General features: G+C 40.9%; 1 protein-coding gene across 2 annotated transcripts; it reads right to left on the bottom strand.

The window, feature by feature from the left end:
* Nucleotides 1-154: 154 nt before the first annotated feature.
* On the bottom strand, nucleotides 155-6,689 carry LOC123106087 (oxysterol-binding protein-related protein 1B). Of its 2 annotated transcripts, none has more exons than XR_006451199.1 (10): nucleotides 6,125-6,682; nucleotides 4,062-4,415; nucleotides 3,237-3,309; nucleotides 2,390-2,826; nucleotides 1,930-2,085; nucleotides 1,572-1,739; nucleotides 1,255-1,395; nucleotides 943-1,169; nucleotides 742-855; nucleotides 155-619 (listed from the first exon to the last, which is right to left on the bottom strand). XR_006451199.1 is itself a non-coding variant. In XM_044528294.1 (10 exons), the coding sequence occupies exons 1-10, from the start codon at nucleotides 6,470-6,472 to the stop codon at nucleotides 431-433; spliced, it is 2,196 nt and encodes a 731-aa protein (XP_044384229.1). In that variant the 5' UTR covers nucleotides 6,473-6,689; the 3' UTR covers nucleotides 155-430. The 2 variants fall into 2 exon arrangements, 1 of the variants encoding a protein (XP_044384229.1); XM_044528294.1 differs by having other exon boundaries at nucleotides 943-1,158; nucleotides 6,125-6,689.
* Nucleotides 6,690-23,431: the final 16,742 nt, after the last annotated feature.

Here is a 23,431-nt window from a genome sequence, read left to right as displayed (position 1 = left end):
AGTGCAACATAAAAATGTCAAGTATGTCCTGATCTTTCCAGGCAGAATTGCTGGGATTTGGTTAACTGCACAAACATTCTTGATCAGCGCTTGATCACTAGATTTATACTTAAGCACTTGATAACAAGGCACTCATTGGTTGTGTGAAAACATATACAGCTAAAGAAGAATATTATTATTGACAATCTAGGTTTAACAACCACAAGCTATAGCACCTACTACATCTTGCAAGCCTGTGGACACAGACACATTTTATAATGTCCATAGTCGTATGTCATAGTATTTGTTTACATACAGGGGAGATGAATGAGCTCATCTCTCCACAATGAGGATTGGGAAAGCCAGCTAGTAGTTGTAGTATATATTTTCAGTAATACTTTTCACGCTAACACCTATTTGGTGGAAATGGAATAGCTGCTACATAATTGAGCTATATACCCACACTAGCGGGAACCGGATAAGTTTTCTTGTCGGGCAATTCACCGAATATATCGCGGCAGCCATCCCATTTCCTCTGCTCTCTCGCCTCCCAGTAACCGCCGGTGTAGTGGAACGCTCCGTCTTCGGTGTCCCTGTCGAACCATCTCGGTTTCCATCCATTATCCTGCATTTTCCGTGCCTGTACATGAAGAGATCCAGTACTTCAGTTAAGACATTTTTGTGAAAGTAGGGCCTTTAACAGAACTGTGAACGCAAGTGTTATTTCCATGAACATGTAGGAGAACATGAAGGAAGATGTACCATCCGTTGCCTTGTCTCCAACCGTAGCTTCTCAGAGTTGGCTTTATCGTACTCCCCATTCTCTAGGTGTCGCTGATCCGGTCTGAGCCTTGAATCTGTTGGAGGAAGTTTCTCCTAAACAATAGGCAAAAACGGAGCTTCAGTATCAGAGCTAGCTGAGAGAAGTACCGAGATAGCGAGCTGAATCTGCCAATGGTGTACCTTGAGATTTGGAGTCAGCTCGTTTAGGGTTATAGCAAATGATGACAAATTGTATCGTGTGGGATTAGTTGGAGGCTCATGTTTCTCCCACAGCAGAGTGGATTCAGCACTGGAATTTACTCCGTCATTAGTAACATTGCAGTACAAGCTCTCGTCCCACTTTCCCCTTAGGGTAGCAACCTTGGTACCGCCAATATCCTCAACAACTCCTTGAACCTTGCATAGGACTATATCTTAGTAAGATCTATGGAGATGACAGGGAAGGTGAAAAACACATAGGTTGTGGGAACTGGCATTTATGTTCTGTTTTACCTGTCGAGGGTTACGTTCAAGAAACGACTGCTGTTTAAAGGTAAGCTTGCATGAATGTTGTCTGTTCCCACTTATTTTCATCGTCCCATGATGATGGCAATAAAGTCTACCGATGATAAGGTTATTAATGGTTGTTGTAACCTGGCACAGAGAGTAAGAAGTTCAGATTTTTCATAAGCAAAAAAAAAAAAAAAAGGGTTCACTACTATGAGACCTGCTGGACAAGCATCGTTTATTGGATTTGGGCATGGGTGAGGCGGTCTGCCTGTCATGCAATCAATGATTAAAGGCTAGTGGTCTCCAGGAAGGTCTTTTACCTTGCTCCATTTGAAAATTTCTCCATCATCGAATTCTAATGTTAAAACACCAACAGGATCAAGCTGAATTGTTTGTCCCCAGAATTTGCTCTTTACATTGCTCTCTCCCCAAAATTTCCATCCTCTTCCTTCACAATGACAGGCCATGACCATTGGATGATGACTAACCTGGTACCAAGAAGGGAATAACATAATGACTTCAGGTATAGTTCGTAACAGTAACAGCAAAAGGTCTAACGGCAGATAACAGTAGAAAGTGAAATTACAACTGTTTGTAGAGAACAAATAGAAATATATCATGACAATTCTCACTGAATGAAACTTGCTAAACTTAGTTCCATCGTTACCAATAACTGACCTTTTCTGAGAAGAAACGGATTCCATTTTCAGGAAAATCAGCTTCATAAGTTTCCCCTAGCAAAGGATTAAAAGGTTTGCAGGGCCGGCCATCAGAGGAAGCATACCCAGAGACAGCGAATGCAGCAACACATAGAGTTCTCATCACACTGTTGCCCTGGATTCAGATTGATGCTCAGAATACTGAAAAATTATAGCCAGCTAGTTTCCAGACTAACAGTGAACTATTAATTGATCAGAGTTGGTAAAAATGTAACAGATGCCATGTTGCATCTAATGAACAAATAAAATTCAGATCAGCCAGATAAGATACATTTAGAATGAGTCATGGTGGAAATAAACATCTTGTTGTTCACTAAATTTTAAAAGCTACCACTAATTTTAAGTATCATTGACAAGACAGAAACAAAAACAAAAAAACAAATAACAAGAAAGATGCATGAAGGATGACATTTTCATACCTTTAGGCCATAATCATATGCATGGTCCAACAAATGAGAATATTCCAAGTCTTCAAAGCATTTTTGAAGAGATGAAATCGGTTCATTAAAGTAAACAGGCAGGCAGACCCGCGTCAGATCTTTTCCAACATTGTCCTTGATCATTGACCAAAGACTAACGCCCTTCTCCTTTTCAACTGGTTCGGGCAACTTTGTGCGGCGTTTTGGTGGCAGCAATAAACATTCATTCTCTCCCTTGCCAGATCTTGATTCTACAAAATTATGATTGTATTGCTGGACATCGTTGCTCGAATTTGAATGCTTCATCCTCATGTCAGGACTCGCAGCAGAATCACTGAAACTTTGTCTTGTATCACAGAAGTTATAGTCATCTTCATCTGACGATTCATCTAACTCCTGAATCCCAGCATCATCGGATGATTCCGTGTTGCTGCTCTCTGATAGAAAAAGGTCAAGAAAAAAAAAGTAAGAACAACAGAAAGCTAAAATTCATTTTCTCTTTTATCTTGCTCCACATATGAAAGCTCAACAGATAAACATGGCATTCTGCATTTTCAAAATTTGATGTGATATGATAGCAGTTTAACAACAAACAACAAAAAGATTATCAAATAAACATGTTCAAACATCCATCTTGAGACAACGGTACAGCACGAGAGCAACTGGAAATTGTGCATTAAAAGCTTAAACTGAGAGGATGAGGAAAAAAGGTACAAACACCGATCAAACTAGAAATACCAAATTGATATTTTTCCTCGAAGCTAATTGCATGAATCATGGATGCGAACAGGATTCTAGTATGAGAAACATAGAAAACATAAAGAGTTCAAAAAAAAAAATCAAGTACCACAACATTTTCCATGTCCAGAGCAGGAACATTCAGGTCTGATAGAGTGTGTAGTATCTTGTTCATTAAGTACCTGAAAGACACAGCATATCAGCATGAAGAGCAGGTTATTGCACTTCTCTATATTGCTTAGTTCAGTTTCCAACTGGGAATAAGCAGGGGAAGACCCAAAATTTCCGGTCTGACTGTTGTTATTCTGCCTTTTGAGGTCAATCAAACTGATTTTCCTCTTAATAATTATTATTAAGCAGTATTTAGTGATAGTTTGGGCCTGAGCACCGGGAGGATGCCCGGGGTGTAGTTATTACGGCAATCACGCACATCACATCCAAAATAAAATCAATATGGTTATGTCACCAAAAAATCTCAATAGAAATGAGGATCTTTCTACAGTTTACTGTAATACTTATACAATGCTGGAAGGGTCAAACGAAATCAGAGATAAGTGTCTGCGGTATCCTTAATTCTTCTAGACGGGGCGAACTTTTTTGGATTAAGGTTGGCATGTTCAACTTCTGTACATGTAACTCAAATTAAAACAGAGTTAGAATGGCTACTGATTATTTCATAATCCACGATAAATGCAAAACCCATTATTTCGAATTAATCAAAAAATTATAATTTCTTCTAATAACTCAAAAAGCGACTTGAATATAGTGTACTGAGGGTACAGGGACCACACAGTTGATTCTAAAAAAAGTTCAACAGTGCACCAAATGCTTTCTTGCAATCCACGTTAAATTAATGAGATGGTCAATCATCAAAGTAGTGGGAGCAGATTGAGTTCACTGATACACCTAGCAGCAAGTCTTGAGAAAATGTTACCTCAAGCTGTTGTGGAAGACTGCCAAGAAAGCTCAAATACTCTTCACAACGTTGTTTCATCTGTGTATAATACTGCAAGAATTCTGAATGGACAATCTGCTCACAGTCTTTAATAACCTCTTCACCAAGACCTTCAGCATGCATACGATTTCTAAGCCTGTCTGTAGAAAAGGATGCATCATTCTGGTCATACAGTAAGACTCCATTGGGAGAAGATTCACTTCTCGCAGAAACAAGGGCTTCAATCCAAGCCACACGATCCTTAACTGAGTTGGTTCTCAGCTGAAGCGTCTTGGTTGGAGTAATTATATAGAACCGCTTATCGTCTGATTTACTTTCACGGAATGATGATATCTGGCGAAATTTTAGATGATAAAGTTAGCAACCAAAACCTGCAGATCTAACAAGATTACATATTCTCTCTATACACTACGCCATTCAATGAGACTTGCCCAAATTAATAAGAAAGATGCCCTCAGATTATTTTTTTTATATTCGATAAAGAGCACATTCTAACAAAGTCATGCATTTTTAGAACAACCAGCAGAAAACTAATAGTCTAAATATGCCTTTAAGAAAACCAGACATACTTTATGGGGATGTTTTAATGAAACACAATCGATTCATGTAAAAGAAGTGAGAACCTGACTGGTGGAACACAATCATCGGTGTAATTGGCATACCGGACCGACTAGCCAGCAGCCAAAGAATTGAATTGTTTTATGCAATGTGTAGTTTTCTGCCAAAACATGTGCAATTTTAAGCATGTGCCAACTGTTTGTGTGGTTCTGTGGAATGCGAATCAGAAAGTGTTGTTTGTTCACAGCTACAAAAAACCATGTGTAGTACTTAGAATTACTCCTAGTAGGTAAACAAAAGAAGAGAGAATGTACTACACTGTAGAGCCTTTGCTTTACCGCATCATTTCAACTGAAATTGTTGAAGGTATGAATGTGGCTACCTGGCAGCACTAACAACTATAGACAGGATGGTTCACAGTTTCACACAAACACGAGGGCCCTAAAAGTCCCCTTCCCCACCATATGCCTCAGATTCCAACAGCTCAAGAACATCCAATGCCAAGGCCCCATCAGTACCCAGTTTAAACCCGAGAGAGCGAATCCAGCTGGAAGCCAGTTGGTTGCTTCACATGCCCAGCACAGCGCATGGTGTCATTCTTCATATGTGGAGACTCACCGGAGGAGATACTTCTTCACCAGAGGGGGCTGTAAAATGTAATGTAAAAAAGGGCAAAAAGGAAAAGATGGCAAGCAGCATTGCTAATCTTGTTTAGCCCCATTGGTGTGAGTTGATCTCCACGGAGATGGTGCTCACTGTCACTGGCAACCCCTACCTGGGTCTGGGTGGTTGGATCCCACAACAGCATTTGCGTTGCAGGAAAGCTCACGTGTGCTTTGCCAATTCAAAAGGGGCAGTTGCTTTCAGGAAAGGCACGCATAACTAAGCAGTAAGCACTCGCCGTCGCCGTTCCGCCATCTCCATCGATCGATTAATCCAGGTAATTAACTAAACAAATGTATACTAGTACAGTTTAGTACGTACTGTAGGTTGGTAAATGTCGCAGCTCTAGCTTGTTGTGAAGATCTGGGAAGTGGGTGTCGATGATTCTGATGTGGGTGGGGTGGAAGCTAAGCTAGGTAGAGTCAGTGGATGCGGACACGGCCGAGGCCGAACTCAGAGTGACGTGACGCGTTGGTCTCTCTAGCTTTACAGCTCCCATTTGTTTGTTTGTTTGTTACTGTGTATTTTATCTATGCGCATAGCTCCACCTGCTCTGAATCCACCTAGTAAGATTATTATCATCAGAGCAGAGCATTAACAGTTGAAGATCATCGCCATGGCCGGCAGGCATTGAGTAGCAAGCAGTGGAACAATGGCGAAACCTCCCTGAATCTGTCTTCTAATAACAGACCAACTGGAAAAAAGGGCAAGAATCTACCAGGCTAAAAATAAAATTCGATTCTTTCGGGTGGGGAAAGAGAAGCAGAGGAGCGCGCGGCGGCGGCGGGATCAATCAGATGGGATGAGACGGGCGGACGGACCTTGAGGTGCACGAGCCCAATGGGGCGGTCCTCGGGGGCGGCGGCGGCGTACCCGGCGGGGCCGATCAGCCTGGGGCGGCCGTCCTCCGGCGCGGGCGCCGAAGGGGTCGGGGAGCCGGCGGCGCGGGGACGGATCTTGGAGTAGGCGAGGAGGCCGCCGCGGAGGATGGCGAACCAGCGCGGGCGCCAGCCCTTGCCGATGTTGGTCCACTTGTGGAGCAGCCCGGCCACGGCGGCCGGCGCCGGCGCGGGCGGGGGCGAGGACGGGGAGCGGTCGGCGCACCACCCGCCGGGGCAGTCCACGGGGAGGCAGCAGAGCGGGTGCAGGTCCCGCGCCCGCATCCGCATCGTCGTCGATCCCCTCCCCCCCTTTCTCCTTGGCTCGCGCACAAGCACAATCACAGTGGCATTTGTTTTTTGATGATTCCTCGGCTGGAGGGAGGGAGGTAGGTAGGTAGGCAGCTGACGATGACGATGGAGTGGGGCGGAGGAGACGAGAGGCGCGCCGATTTTATAGGAAGCCGGCGGCGGAAGTCGTCGTCGTCGCCGACTTGCTTAACTTCTAGTAGTAGCAGCTGAGTGGGGGTCCGGTCCGCTTAAATTGGGTGGTGACACTGGCTTGGCTCAGCTTACGAGTAAACACGAGGCCCGCTTAGATCTCAATGATCGTTTTTTTACTTTCGAATAAACTTCCGATTTATTCATCATCAAGTATGGCATGGCAGTACAACGAATACCAAAAATAATAAAAAAATACATTCAGATCTGTAGATCATCTAGTGACGACTACAAACACTGAAGCGAGCTGAAGACGCGCCGCCGTCATCACCCCTTCCTTGCCGGAGCCGGGCAAAACTTGTTGCAATAGACAGTTGGGAAGTCGTCGTGCTAAGACCACATAGGACCAGCACACCAGAACAGCAATCGTCGCTGTTGAAGAGTAGCGTAAATCGGAAGAATCCAACTTGAATACGCACGAACGTAGAGTCGTAAACGCACTACGACCAGATCCAAGCAAATCCACCAAGGACAGATCCGTCGAAAGCACATCCCTACGCACACACTGATGATGCTATACGCACCATCGGGGCGGGTGCTGGGCAGGGAGAACCTTATTCATCTCCAGAAATACGCCGTCGTGTTGTCTTCCTGAGTAAGACACAAACCCTAACAAAACTCGAAGGAACATCTAAAAACGGAGCCCTCCCACATGCAAGAGTCGGGATCCACCACGCCGCCATGGCCCTAAGACCACCAGAGACGAGGAGGACCGGCGATAGTGCCGGCAGAAGGCAGAGGAAACCCTAGGCTTTTTTGGGGAGAGGCGGTTGTTGGCCGCACGTATATTTGGGGAGAGGAAACCCTATTTTTTTCAATCAATGATCGTTTTAGGCCCGGTTAGATCTCAATGATCGTTTTTTTTCTAGAGGCCCTCTTATTTATTTATTTATTGTGAAAATTCTAGAGGCCCTTTTAGATCTCAATGATTGTTTAATTACACGTGTGAACTATGAAAGAATATAACGTTAACGCATCGCGCTAGTAAATTACACAAAACCATCGCAACTTATAGAAAAGCTACAGTTTCATTTCCTGGGCAAAGGCTTCACGAAACAACGGTGTTGCTTTGGCAGCGATTTCGATGGTGGGACATGCCTAGCAGGACTTACTCCTGACTCCTAAGGTGGACATGGGTCGAGTGGCCATTTCCCCCCAATCCATGATTGTTTTGACAAAGTGTTGGCATTTGATATATGTTATTATTGTTCGCTAGTTGATTATGACATCGATACGAGTGAATATAATTTCTAAGAGTTATCATTTGCATGGTTAGTTATGATTTTTGCTGAAAACTTGGGATCTCTTTTCCCTTTGTCCCACTGTAAAAAATCCCATGCCCATGGCCTTGTCATTTTCCAGCTGTGGTGCCAAACACTCTCGTGAGGGAGACTAGGTTGCATCTGTGCCAAGGAGAAATAAGACGCCAATGAGTTTTGAAGCGGTACCCGACAGTGCTTGTATACCAAACGGTGGATCGAGACGCCTATCATTGTGTATGTAAGTTTAATAGAAAACTCAAAGGCATCTCGATACACTAATGAGTTTTGAGCGGTACCTGCCCATCTATGAAAAGGCGCCTACGGGGTGAACTCGGGGAGAAGGTGTCATACAAAAGATGCCGCACTACAGTGTCGTTCCCTCACGAAGAAGTCGCCACAAGCTACCGATAGTAGCGCCGAGAAGTGACCCCCTCCCACTTGAGGCCTCGTTGGCGTCCATGGCTCTACCGAGGAATGTCTGTGTATCATGTCGGGAGTGCAGGAGTTAGTAGCACCCACATGAGCATATATGTGAATAGGAAAAAGAGGAGGGAGGCGATGTTAGTGCGTGAGGGGGGCCTCTAGAGTCGAGGAGCATGCGAGAAGGGAGGCAATGTTGTTGTAGGGTGTGTGCGGAGTGGAGCACGGCGGAATTTCACCATGGACGAACTCTCTCTCTTTCTCTCTCAGGAATGTTGTTTAGAAATACAAACATATGTGTGTATGTATGTTTGGTACTATAGTAGATTATGGTATACTATAACCACATTCGTTTTACCTTTTGTTGTTGTCAAATTTATCATTTGATTAACCGGTTTTTCATGTAGTTGTGGTTGCTTTCTCGTTGCAAAATCTTGAAATATGTTTAACATACACAACTCAACAACCACAATATTACCTTGCTAGCTAAAGTGAAGAACACATTCAATCTTATGGAAGTTACGAACCTCTGGGCCCTCCTTGCGACGCGTCTTGATGAGCATATGCTAGACTCATTACATTGTATTTGGTTGACAAATTGAGGCTGAATACCTGGTGAGTTCCATGGATGCATGTCACCCAAGTTTGGGATTAACTAGTTGAAGGGTACCCATTCGTGGGCTTCTACAGGAGGCAGTTCCAATCGACACCATGCTGTTGTGTGGGGCTCTAGGAGGAATCGAGGGATGTTGTTTAAAAATACAAATATATCGGTATATATATGTTTGATATTGTGGTAGATTATGGTATACTATAACCACATTTGTTTTATCCTTTTTGTTCCTTTTTGTTGTCAAAATTACCATTTGATTAACTGGGTTTTCACATGGTCGTGGTTACTCCCTCGTTTAATATAACACAGGTCAACGGTCACAAGATGATCTTGCTTGCTAGAGTGACCAACCCATTCCAAAACAATGGTCATTTGAAATTGTAGAAGAGATTGGGACTTGGTCCTATAGATGGAAATCACCAGCGGGATCAATGGTACATCTAGATTTTCATGTGTCTTAATTAAAGAAGAAAGAAGGGCACTAAGCTGTAGTGATCACTCCAGAATTAGTTCTTACGGGACCAGAAGGCGAGTTTCAAGTCGAGCCAGTGGCAATTCTAGAAAGTAATATAATAAAAAGGGAGATGATTGGTCCTTCCAAAAGCTTTGTGTCAGACCCCTTCACCAGCAGACAAGAAGCTAACTTATGAAAATCATGGACTTTTGGGCCCTCCTTGCCCTGCAACTTGCTAAGAATATGCTACACTCAATACATTGTATTTGGTCGACAAATTGAGGATGAAGACCTGGTGAGTCCCATGGATGCATGTCACCCAAGTTTGGATGAACCAGTTGGAAGGTACCCCTTCGTGGGCTTCTACAAGGAGGCAGTTCCGGTCCACACCATGCTGTCGTGTGGGGTTCCAAGAGGAAGCGAGAGATGTTCTTTAAAAATACAATTATATCGGTGTATGTATGTTTGCTATGTGGTAGATAATGGTATATTATAACCACATTTATTTTATCCTTTTTTTCTTTTTGTTGTCAAATTTACCCTTTGATTAACCAGGTTTTCATGTAATCCTGGTTACTTTCCCATTTAACATAACATGACTCAACAATCACAAGATGATCTTGCTAGCTAGAGTGACCAACCCATTCCAAAACTATGGCCATGTGAAATTGTAGAAAAGAGTGGGACTTTGTCCTATTGATGGAAATTGCCAGTGGGATCAATGGTACATTCGGCTTTTCACGTATCTCAATTAAAGAAGAAAGAAGGGCACTAAGTTGTGGCTATCACTCCAGAATTACCTCCTATGAGACTAGAAGGAGAGTTTCAAGCAGAGCCAGTGGCAATTTTAGAAAGGGAGATGATTAGTCCTTTCAAATGCTTTGTGTCAGATCTCTTCACCGGCAGACAATAAGCTAACTTATGGAAATCATGGACTTTTGGGCCCTCCTTGTCGTGCAGCTTGCTGAGCAGATGCTAGACTCAATACAGTTTTATTTGGGCGACAAACTGAGGTTGAATACCCGGTGAGTTCCATGGACGCATGTCACCCATTTCAGGATGCACTAGTTGAAGGGCACCCATTCGTGGGCTTCCATGGGGGGCAGTTCCAGTACACACCATGCTATCGTGTGGGGCTCCAGGAGGGAGCGAGGGATGGAGCAAACAAGTGAGAAAGCTTGCCAGCGGGGTTTTTCCTCTGTTTTCTTCTGGCTATTTTACTTGCGTTTTTCTGTTAGTGAGCGTGAAGCACATATGTGCTTCACATGGGAGCACGGTTGTGCTTCACTCAAGAGCATAGTTGTTCTTTGTCCCCTCGTGGGAGCACAAGTTAGTTCATTTGTGGAGCATAATTTGCGCTACACCCTCTGCGGAGCACAAGTTAGTATATGTGGGATCACATATTAGTGTCTCTTGGGAGACATGTTGGAAGCATGCACATTAGTAATAGTTGGGAGCACAGTTTATTACTACGCCGGGGTACATGTTAGTTCACATTAAAACATATGTTTGTGTAGTTGGGAGCATGCATTTAAACTTGGCGCACAAGTTGGGAAACACAAAATTCTATATACCTAAGAGAGTCATCCACACTAACTTATTTATCTTAACACACAAGAATGCCATCTCATCATACAACTATGAAAAAGGATAATGCCCACCTCAAACTGCAATTATGCATGGAAAAAGACCCACCACAACATTCAACCATGCATGAAAAAAAAACCTTTCAATTATTCTACTTATACTCAATCAATATTGTTAGAACTATACATAATCAAAGATAAAAAGTCACATGTATTTTCAATTTTGGTTCTCATGTTATGAACACAAAACTTCATCAACCAGTTCCCGCAAATAACGCACGGGGTATCCTCTAGTTAGTACAAAGTGAGAACACGAGTTAGTTCACGCTGGAAGCATACATTACTCTAGTTGGGAGCCCAAATTTGCATGAAAAAACATTCATAAAAAATATATCAACATGGTATTTAGGTTTGAAGATCTTGACACGAGGAACAGAACGATGAAAATGGTTCTATCATTTGGACGCATGATTCAAGAGATATTTCATTTAAGAAACAAAATTTAATAAATACAAACGAAACCACTCATCTCCCACCCGCGTGGAAAGAAATCACACTAAAACTCTTACGTTATGACAAGTGACCCATATATGATGCGCCACTTGTCTTCGGTAGAGGAGACACCATAACTTGCAAAGGGTATCCTTTAATTAATGATTTCGTCCAAATTTAAGGCAAACAAGAGCAGGCCTTTTCTTCCTGGCTCGTCAAAAAAGATAGAGGAGGGGGGGCTATGACGGCGGCGTGCCTTCGACACACTTCGGTGCTTGTATTCGTCGCTAGGTGGTCTACTAATCTGGATGTAATTTTTATTATTTCTGATGTTCTTGTAGTACCACAATTAAATATAAATAGATCAGAAGTTTTCTTAATAAAACAATTTCTGGATGGAGTGGTAGAATTTGCCCTACGTGCTAATAAATATTCTCTACTATAAGCGACGTACTCTACATAGAAATATGGTGTCCTTTGTGCACTACATACAAAACAACACACGCATGGATTTCAGTTAAATGCACGTGGAGGAATCAGCACTAAAAATGAGGTGGCAGGAAATGACTCAGTCCCTAGAAGTTGGGTCGTAGTACTGTTTTTCTTTTTTTGGTTTTTAGAACTTTCGTGACTTTATTTAATTAAATAAGCCAACTGTTACAAGCGAGGGGACAAGAAAAATCAGGAAGGTGTTTAAGCCACACCTCACGCATTCTCTCGACGAGCAAGCTCACTTGTTGCCTTGCCGAACAAACTCATCAACTGCCGACACTCATCCGTAACCACCGCTCTCGTCGCACGGAAATCTGAAGGGTTCAAAACTGCTTGCACGATTTCTACCAAAGAGCATTCAATCACAAGAGAGAAAAATCCAAGATCATTCGCAGGCTGGAACCCCTTCAATAGAGCATATCACTAGTAGAAAACAGGGCTATGGTCCAGGCCGGCTCAACCCATTAGTCCCGGTTCAGTCTAGAATCGGGACCAATGTGGGCATTGGTCCCGGTTCGTGAGCCCAGGGGGCCGGCCGGGCCACGTGGGCCATTGGTCCCGATTCGTCTGGACCTTTTGGTCCCGGTTGGTAGGACGAACCGGGACCAATGGGCCTCGCTCCTCCCATCTGGGAAGCCTCGGGACCAATGTAGCCGGTAGTGTCAGATAGATATATGAGAACTTGTTGTTCGACCAATCTCTCGAAGAAAGAGAGGTGGTCGATATCACTTCTCTCTGTATGCATATATGTTCATCACGATCTTCTGTTTCCTTCGTTTGCTTACTAGCTAGCCAGCGTGTCTAGTCCTCTCTATACGTATGTATAGTATGTAGCGTCGACCAAGCACGGACATAAGAGAGGACACTTCTCTCTATTAATTATAGCTAGCTAACACAATATATGAAACACCTAAATTAACCTCCCAAAACCCCCAACCCCCCCCCCCCCTTTAAAAAAAAAAACAAAACCCCAGCCACAGAAATGCTGACGCGTGGATGCCTATTGGTCCCGGTTGGTGCCACCAACCGGGACCAAAGGGTCTCCTGACTGGGCTCTGCGCACTGCCCACGTGGAGGCCCATCAGTCCCGGTTCTGGATTGAACCGGGACTAAAGGGTCGGGGCATTAATACCGACACTTTAGTCCCGGTTCAGGAACCGGGACTAAAGGCCCTTTTTCTACCAATGTATGTGTCCATAGCCAGGGTGTCCATCCCCGCAAAGAAAGAAGCCGGGGCGCCCATATCAGGTTTCACGTAGCAATTTGACCCCTTCAATGAACGCTCCATTTAGATACATTAAAACTGAGCACTTTTCCAGCTCTCTCAGGTTATCAGCGCTCCCAACCGTCTGATCATCAATTTTAAGCATTGTCGGTCGTTAGATTAGCCGTGAATCGCTTTTAATCTTGCATCATTCGCTAATACAGATCGCTCACATCATGGGCCGCTGCTCCGTTAGCATTTTTGGACGCTCTGGGTTAACTTGGGCCTAATGGGCTGTGGCAGTTTCCCCAACCTAGCGATGCGGGAGTGATGACTGCGACGCTGGAGGATCGACTGGTCAGACGTACGGCGCCTCGCCGGGCGACTGGACGACATCTGCTAGGCTGCGCAACCGGACGGGGCCATCGCATGAACAACCCAAGTCGATTCAACTTCTATCGCCAATTCAGACCTTAATTGTCATCAATAGCAGTGGATGGGCCGCCGCCAATTATTATTGGGTCAGTTACAATTTTGCATTCATGTTTTTCCTTCGTACAATTTATGAGCATGTCATGAACACCTATATAATCGCAATCTTACGCTGGTTCTTCCCAACTATCCCCACTTCTGGAAATCATTCTCCAAGAGCGATGGCTAATATTTTAAGTATGCAATTCGTTCAAATCCTCCCTCCTTTCTGCATCCCCTCTTACCCCAGGTCTTCATTGTTTTTTTTTTGTGCTCACAAAAAACGTAGGTCTTCATTTTTAAGGATTTGAGGCTGATTCTGCTGGATTAGAAGGTTTAGGCATTATTGTATTCTATGGCTAACGGACAGGTTAGTACCAGTGTTCTTATGCCTCATCTTACTATCCGTGTGAATGTACCTCTAATTCCTATTATATGATGCCAAATTATAATTGTTATGAATAATTACACTACTGTGTATCGATCTTGCTCTATGTAGCATTTTATTAGCAAGTGAAAAATGAGGAAAAGAAAAACAAATGCATGCAAGTGGTGATGCGTCGACATCACACTCTGGATCAAAATACAAATCAAAACGAGCAAAACATACAAATGTCGTGCAAGGCACTGATGCATCGACATCACAATTTGGTTATATTGAAAATATTGTGCCTCCCAAATCAAAACACCATGGTCCTCCTTTTAAAAAAAATTCTACATACAGCAGAGAGCAAGCAAATAAGAACCAACTAGCACGCATTAGGTTCAGAAAACGAGTAAAGGTAGTTAATTCTGGGCCATTGTATGATGCCTCAAGATGTAGTACACTAAACTATTAGTTTATCCCTTTGATATTTAAAACACTAGCAGTAACGACAAACAAACCGAGGACAAGGACGGGGACAACACTAATGAAAGTGATAAAAATGAAGGACAAATCTCTCCTACACTTGATGCAACATCTATACAATTATTTCTCATTTTGTTATATCCTTGACCAATTTTTTACTTCATTATCATCGCCATTTTTGTTTGAATTATTAGAGGAACAGATAGAATCATCTTCTGCCAAGGAACAAGAAGCGCACCATCTTTTGAAATTGCCACTGCAAGCAAAACTGATTCACACAACACTAACAAGAAGCCATCAAAAAGGTCCAGACCAAAACTTGCAACCTGAAGTTTAGTACATATCCACTTACAGTACTATTTATTTACAAACTTTTCTATGGATTACAGGACTGGAACCGAAGCCGGCACATCAACTTGATGCACTTATCATAAAAGAGCTTCGATCGGCTTATTTCATAAGCAAATAAAGAAACGGTGTTCTTCTGCATACATTCACCTTTTAAAGTCATTTTGTTTCTGATTAATAAATATTTCGCCTACGTGTGAATGCTACTGCATGATCAGATGATCAACGATTTTGTCTTCACCAGTTAACGTGTCTTGGTACTATGTTTTGCAAAAACTATTCCTCTTTTGTGCACTGAATAATGAAACAACTTATGCATTTCTATACATATGGTTATCGTACCTTTGAATAATGTTTGTTTCCATAGCTTTGGTTTCCATTCCTATAGCAAAATGCACTTCTTCGATCTTCTACTATTCTACCAAGAATGTTTAAAATGCACTTCTTCGATCTTCTACTATTCTACTAAGAATGTTTTCCCAATGATATAATATCTCAATTCTATTAGCATAACAAAATGCATCTTTTCAGTTTTCAGTTGATCTTTTTGTATGCAAAATAAGGATCCCTACCCTAAATTCAGCAGTCGAAGCAGACCTTTAGTGCTCACTCCTCAAAAAATTGCAGCATGGAGCTAATAATTCCTGTCATGTATCATTGTTTCTCCTCATTTTTCTTCCCTACAGGGCTAACGCGGATACAACAACAGTAAATGCAAATGACATTATTCATCAGTTACAAAAAAACCAGTTATCAGTTACAGATATGCGGTGCCAAATGGTAACTGAATGCTTATGAATGCCTGAACATATAATGATCATTAGCCTGACCTCTCACACACACTATAAGTATAGAACATTTCCATATAACATGTTAAAGTATTAACCAATTTTTGCCAAAAGGTACCTACGTTCTCAGTTCATACAATAATATCCAATATACTTCCAAATTCGGGGATAGGTACTAAACAATAATTTTTTTGCATCAAATCATGGTACCTATTCCCAGATATAAACTCATCCAAACCAACCCCAAGACAACCCGCTTAATCCATGAATATAAGATGAAAAGCAAACATGACCAGTATACTCGATCTTAATGTACTTCAGTTAAACCTCCAGAATCAGAACGGAAACCCAATTCTAATTTTGTGAGACAATATTACATAACTACTAAATGATAAACATAAAAAATGTGACACAAGGCTCAGTCCAAGACCATTCTTTCAGATTAAACATTGAAAAAGCGTGATACAAGGCTCAGTCCAAGACCATACTTTCAGATAAATTCAAAAAGGCAACCCCAAGAACGAACTAATAGCTTATTTAATCCTCCCGTCGTTTCATGTGATACCTTTGGCTTTCAATATTCGATAAAGGATGGTTAAAAAAAATCAATAAAGGAAGGATCTGCTCAACTTAAAACAAAATCAGAATCTAAAATTACAATACAAAATTATGAAACAACATGTCTCTGTATATTCGTATCAATGCCTAACATTGAATTGCATAAATCGATGGGCGCAGCAACGCGCGCCGGCATGGTCTAGTTAGAGTCTTATAGGCGTCCCTCCTGTCACACACGGGGAGTTTACCTAGGTTCGTGCCCTCATTGTCGAGGGAATACCCAACTCCTGCGTTTTTTGATTAACGGTGGAAAACACTTCATGTGAGGGGGTTACGAGTATGAAATGAAGGTTGCTACCGAGACGATGACGGCCTCACCTTAAAAAGAGGGACCAAGCTAGAGTTTTGAAATCTCTTAACCAACCAAGATCCCCAATCGGTTGATGGATTCTTGGCCTTTCACGCCAAGATGATGAACCATCTAGAAGTCGGGCCTCCTATCCATCGAAGGGCCCTCGTCACGACTTTGCCTCCTGGGCCTTGTGGCCGGCCCATTGACATGCCTCCCGGTCGATGGGCCACCCTCGATATAGAAAATAGTCTGTATCCCCCGAGCTTGTCTGGAGTTTTGGCTGAGCTTCTCTTAAGGACGAAATATAGGCAGTCTCCTTCCAAATGAAATGGATGGATCAATCCGTCTTTTGGTTGTTCGACCTCGGGCAGTCCGGCTTCTCCCATCTGGGAAGCCTCGGGCAAGAACCTGCTTCTTGGTCCACACCAGGGTCCATAGTCTTGATGACATTATGCCTTGACTGTCGGGCTCAGGAGCATATCCACCGGATCGAGTCTCGACTGGCGGTTGCGAAAGCCTCACCACCGCTGGGGAGAAGAAGAAACGGGAGGCAAACACCACCACAACCATGGGTATCTGATTAAAAATAATACTTGTTATCTAGCTTGAACAAGGTCAGTATCAGAACTAAAGACAAGTATGCACACAGGCTTGATCAATGTATTAAGTCCATGATCATCTAGAGGTTCTCCTACATATATATTGATACAATGCTACAAATGTGTATCCCTGTTAGTAAAGGTAAAGTTGAATCAACAATTCCAACATACACCAAAGATTATAACTTAGATAAATGTAGAAAAAAAAGAGAGATATATCATGACCTTAGAAAACATAATGGGTCTTATGAACATGCACAAAATTCATGCCTACCTTCGATGCACAAGTTAAGGAGTAGAAGTTATTTGGGACGCGGCGATTTGGCTCCTAGGTCTACATGCTCCCGTCGGTGAACAGTAAATTTAAAAACAATTAAAAAATTCTGATTTTTTGGCATGCAATATGTTTAAATGCGTGATGCCCATTCCAAATTTGATGGTGTTTGAACATTTGAGTAGCTCTCAGAAAAAAACCGGGCATGTGAGAAAATTTGAAAAATGCAATGTTCGGAGCTCATTTTATCTTTTTTGCCATGAGTTCCTCGATTGTCGTTTACCCACAAAATTTTGCATGCATCTGGCGCACTCCATAATCTTTCATGCAAAAAAATTGGAACTTTTTTATTATTCTTGCTATTTTTTTGATTTTGTTGCTCACCGGAGCAGATGAGCCCGGGCTCATAAATGAATATCCGTTTTTTAAATAAACATGAACTTTATTAACTAGAAATAATTATTACATCATCAATAAGTAACTGTACAATGTCCCTCGTAAGCTCCTCAAACCAGTCTGTAGTGACTGAAAATTTTGCTAGCCTAGAAATTTCATGAGTCACCTTATTTGCTTCCCTATTACAATGTTCAAATCTAACAACCGGAAGATCACTAGCTATGAAATAGCAATCATCGAACAATGCTGCCGCCGCTCCCGACAAATGTCCTCCATTTTCATTACTTCAATCACCTCCATATTGTCAGAATTAATGACAAGACGATTGCAACCCGCCTTTTGTGCAAGGAATGGGCCGAAGCTTAGAGCCAAACATTCTGTTGTTAATACGTCAGCACACCAATCAATCTTCCAGTTTCCACCAACAATGAATCTCCCATTATCATCTCTGAGAACAACCCCAGTTTTGCCCCTAAGTAAATCATGGTCATAAGATACATCGACATTAAGCGTAACAAAACCAATAAGAGGTCCTCTCCATCCTCCTGATTTACTAGTTGCCTTAGGGGAGTGTGCATTAACATAGTTAGTTGTTATAGCCCGGGCACTCATGGAAATTTAGTTTGCATCTTGAATCTTTCCTTCATGAACCAGTTTGCATCTATCCCACCATAAGTATCAGGCTGTAAAGGTAGGCATACATTTAATATGAGAAGTAGATTCGAAGTTTCATCATTGATCTATAGACAAGTGTAACTCTTTTCAAGTTATATATGTTGCCTCGGGTATTACACACATGGGCTACATGCTACTTATTTTATTCTCCTTCGCTAAACAAATAATAGGTTAGACCAAGTATGCCGTCAATTGAACAGTAGCGCACTGTATCTCAACTAAAATTGTAATTGAATCATCCATGATAGGTATATCTTAACTGAAATTGCAACATTATTACAATGGAATGGAGCTCATTGCCGTGGTCGGCACCAAGACCAAAGAACGAGGTGCATAAGACACACGAGCAGCAAGGCAGATCCCGACAGCACCACAACTATATATGACTGTCGGGTCTACGACCAGACGCCTGGATGCACGAGACCCGATGTTCCATGGCAGGGTGGCAAAGGCCTGACGGGAGAGCATGAGTCCCCCCCTATTAATTTCCATTTCAATTATTTTGATGCTAATTTGAATTTGTTTGACTCCGATGGGCACCAAATCTTCTGAATCTTTTTATGTTGTTTCACTGGACCCTTGATAGCGCACATAAAATAATTCAGGAATTTTGAGCATATCATTCTATCTATAGAAGAATATAAAACAATTCAAATACAATATTGTTTTTTTTCAAAGACCAAAGCATTTCTTTCTAATCCTCAATTTATTTGGTAGTGAGTCAAATAATTAATATGAGCTCTTGCAAAAATCCCCAGGGTTTAGAACGACATTATGGGTTCATTGATTTTTTTAGGGTTTTTCCCTTTAATAAATTGAAGTTTTGACATATCCTCATTCTAAAATTTCATCAAATTTAAACATGATGACATGAATGATCTCTAAGGCATTTATTACATTACCATAATCTAGAGCTGAGACACTTGCTGTCGGCGGTGGTAGCCTCGCCCTGACCTGGTCATGAGGCCCAATCACTTCTTGGTGGGCATCCTTGGGAGGCCCTTGTAAAGAAGAAAAAGAGAGAGAGGAACGAATGGATTGAACAGTAACTGCATTGACTGAAGAATAGGGTATTTATACCCATGTACAGAGGCGGTAATTACATAGTCGCGGTTGCTAAACTAAACAACCGACCTAAGCATTGATTATTAGGATTTAATTAATCCTTAACACTCCCCCTAATCTATGCTTCACTAGATGAATCTACATCATCTTGATAGACTCCTTCCTAATATATGGCCGCCCTTGAGAATGCTCATCATCTTCATCTTCAGAAATTCTTGTATAATCTTTAAAGTCTCCTCCAAAAACCCTGTGGGAAAAATATGAGGAGAATAGTGTAGATATGTTGCTAAAACTCCTTTAAACCCAGTGAAAAAATAATAAGGAGAAAATGATGCAACATATAATGATTATTGTCTCTTGATAACTCATATGAGAAAAACCTTTGAAGAAGGAGAAAAATCATTGGTGAGTTTAGAGAACAATGAATATGCTTTGTATACTTTCCTTTAAAAACCCCAATGGGGAAAACTTGAAAGTATTGCATATTATCTTAAAAAGATATTGCCTCATTAAAAAACATTATGAGAAACTTTGAGAGAAAACTCATAAGGAAAAGAGTGCGATCTGATATGTCACTGAAAACTCCTTTAAAACCCAATGGGAAAAATATAAGGAGAAACTGACATGACATATGTGAACACTTGTATCAATATTGTCTCATTAAAAACCTTTTATGAGAAACCATGAGGGAAAACTCATGAAGGGAAAAGAGTACAATATATGTAATTTGATGATTGTTAACAGGTTATAGTTTGGGAGATTACTCCCCCCTGAACTTTGCAAATCTCGAGGATATCTCGTACCAATTTCATTGACATGATCATGACATTGTGAATAATCTGTTGGATTTTCACAGTATTTTACTTGCAAATTTTTCATCACTTTTCTATAATTCATCAGGATAAGTAATCTCGAGCAATATGCTTTGTGATATCGCTCTTCATATAATCTGTATGTATTGAGTAACACAAGTGGTAGCATCTTGATAAATCAAGTTACTTTATTCTGATGAATCTCCACGACATGGTTTTGAGTGTGGTTAATCATTCTGCTAAGCTAAGCATATTTTCAATGCCTTTATATAAAGCAATTATGAGAATGATAAGTGGAAGTAGCCATTAAATTCTATTTAGATGACTTCCATAAGAAGGCTATTACATCAAATTCAGTCATTGATATGGCTTTGTTGGGATCAAGTAAAGAGCCAATATCATATATCATATCATGGTCAAATCTTGATTTTCCTAATGGAATTGTCCAAGATTTATTGTGAACTTGAGATATAATTTAATATTCCTCATATCGACCATATACGTTTTGTTGGTGTGATATATCCACATTGAACTTCTCATATATGCTTTGGATATATGTAGACTGATATGTATTCTTGAGAGAATGCTCAAGTTATAAACTTAAGCTAAATTTGGTTTAATCCAAATTTTTCGTCTTGAGATGATTTTGTGTGTGTTTAGGTCTTGTATAGACATTGATGATGAAGTCATTGATATACACTAAGTGATATAAGGAAATCAAATTTGGGATTCCCTTATTAACACATAAGCAATCATCATTCTTTGAGTAATCCTTTTGAAGAAGGAACTCATTTAGTCGGTAGTACCATATGATTTCCGACTATTTCAAGTCAAAGAGTGACTTATAAAGTTTTACACAAAACTTGTTACGATTTGCTTTTGGATTCGGCAGTATAAGCCCTTCAGGGACTTGAATAGAGATTTCCGAAATGAGTGACTCATATGAGTATGTAGCCACTTCATCCATCAACTGCATGGATATTATTATTATTATTTATTATTGCCAATGATATTTAGTATCGAAACATAATTCCACTCATACCAAGAGGGTATGTTACATCATAATCGATGTCGGGTCTCTGCGTGAACCCTTTTGCTACAAGCCTTGCTTTCTCACCACCTCATTGACTTTGTCTATGAATGAGAAGTTTTTAGTATTCCATATGGAAGATACTTATGAGGAGTAGGTATTACTGCGGTAAATACCACTCATTTGTAGAGCGAGTGCTATTCTTCATTACTTGCTTCCTTTTATGTGAACCAATATGAGTGCAAGAGGCACTCTACCATGGATTTTGGTTCGGGGCCCAAAAGGTTTAGCAATTTGAGAAGAAATATATGTCGACAAATGTAGTCTTTAGTTTATATGATTCTGATGGAATCATTGAAGTTTGTGGATAATATATTTATTCCTTTTTAACTCCTTGTGATTTCCTACAACAAATGGAGTCAAGGCGTTTCGATGTCCCGGCACCAAAACATTTGTGCACATTTATGTTGGGCTTTGGATGATGAGCATCCAGTGAGGTGTCTTTCAACTTGATGTTGAATTACATTTACTAGTTAAGGTTTTGATTTTCTCTGTTTCCGCGGAAGCATATGAGAAGTTATATCTCGTGTTGTCAGATTTTCTCCCCCTCTTGCTCTCATTTGGGGAGAAGAGTGGTTTATCAGGTACCTCCACTCTTTCTGACACTTTACTGCAGGAATATAGAATTTAGTGACACCTTGTCATCAGTAAATGTATGTGGCAAATTTGCAATGTGTTGCAAATATATGATTCTCTAAACTTCTAGTTCAGATTCTTTGAGTACGTGGATATAAGGATTGAATGTCAATAACATTTCTAATTTATTTCTCGGCATTCTTTGTGGTACTTATCTCCCCCTAATGCCGGAAAATATCCTTATTGCTGATGCAATCAGCATACAGGCTATGAATAATTTTGATTGACGGATAAATTGTTATTCCTCACATAGATTCCTAATTTTCTGTGAGTGCCCATTGATGTACGCTGGAGTGGTGATATCGGTATGTAACCGAATTATCGCAGATGGGAAATACTTTGTTGATTTCCACGTAGTTACTACAAGGGGAAAGTAGTATGATATGCAGTTGGTATGATTTAGATCATACTTACGGTGTGTAAGGCCGTATGTGTCCAGCAAGAGGCTGGTAAATTTACAATTCTTTAAAAGTGGTCATGTAATTCATTTAACTCTCTTTGATAAGAAATTTAGCTAAACCATTCTGGGTATGCACATAAAGTACCTAATACAAAAAAATTCTCATTGAATTAGTTCAACAACACTGTTCATTCGAATGGGTTTATAGATCATGTTTTCAGGAGAATTTTCTCCTACTTTGATAAGTTGAGTAATTTATTTAGTAAGATCATGCATGCTTGCGTGTGATAAGAGACACACTTAAAAACATTTTATGAATGTGTATATGAGTATCATGAAGTATCTAAATTACCCCAGATAATGGTTAAGCAATCCAGACATATCTTTTGAATGTGTTCAAGGAAGAATAAGTGTCTTGCTTAGAATTTTAAGGTGAGAGTGCCTTAAAACTTATTTCCCCTATGGCACATGCGGTGCACATAAAATCTGATGATTTGGGAAAATTTGTAACTTGATAAGTTGTGACCAACAGAATTGTCAATAATTTTCTAATCATCCCCAAACCAGGATGGTTAAGGCTACCAAGCCAAATATTTAATATATTAAGATCTAGAAAATTATTGTGTACGCAACAATATTGAGTATTACTTGATTCATACATTCAAAATTTATCGAATATCATGTCCGAGAAATAAGATATTGAACATCGCACTACTTGTAGTACAACAAGTATAGGCTAATAAATTTTTGGGATAATTAAGAGATTACATGAGGTCTCCAGTATTATTGAAAATTTCATTACACAAACATATCATCATTGCAAAGGAATTTACCATCCTTTTATTGCACTAGATTTTGGTTCTCTCCTTCTGATGAAGATTTGAGAACAATCCAATGAACTTATTTTCCTTT

Source organism: Triticum aestivum, chromosome 5A, assembly GCF_018294505.1.
Source record: "Triticum aestivum cultivar Chinese Spring chromosome 5A, IWGSC CS RefSeq v2.1, whole genome shotgun sequence".
In the NCBI taxonomy this organism is placed as follows: domain Eukaryota; kingdom Viridiplantae; phylum Streptophyta; class Magnoliopsida; order Poales; family Poaceae; genus Triticum; species Triticum aestivum.
Note: the sequence above shows the minus strand (reverse complement) of the source record. Positions and strands in the feature narration are given on the sequence as shown.

What these genes read in the sequence shown, in the direction of transcription:
- LOC123106087 (XM_044528294.1), bottom strand. Translation starts at nt 6,472, where the DNA reads ATGCGGATGCGGGCGCGGGACCTGCACCCGCTCTGCTGCCTCCCCGTG. An exon ending in TTGGGCTCGTGCACCTCAAG is followed by an intron (nt 4,416 to 6,124) that starts GTCCGTCCGCCC and finishes AAATTTCGCCAG; the next exon opens with ATATCATCATTCCGTGAAAG. An exon ending in GTCTTCCACAACAGCTTGAG is followed by an intron (nt 3,310 to 4,061) that starts GTAACATTTTCT and finishes TGTGTCTTTCAG; the next exon opens with GTACTTAATGAACAAGATAC.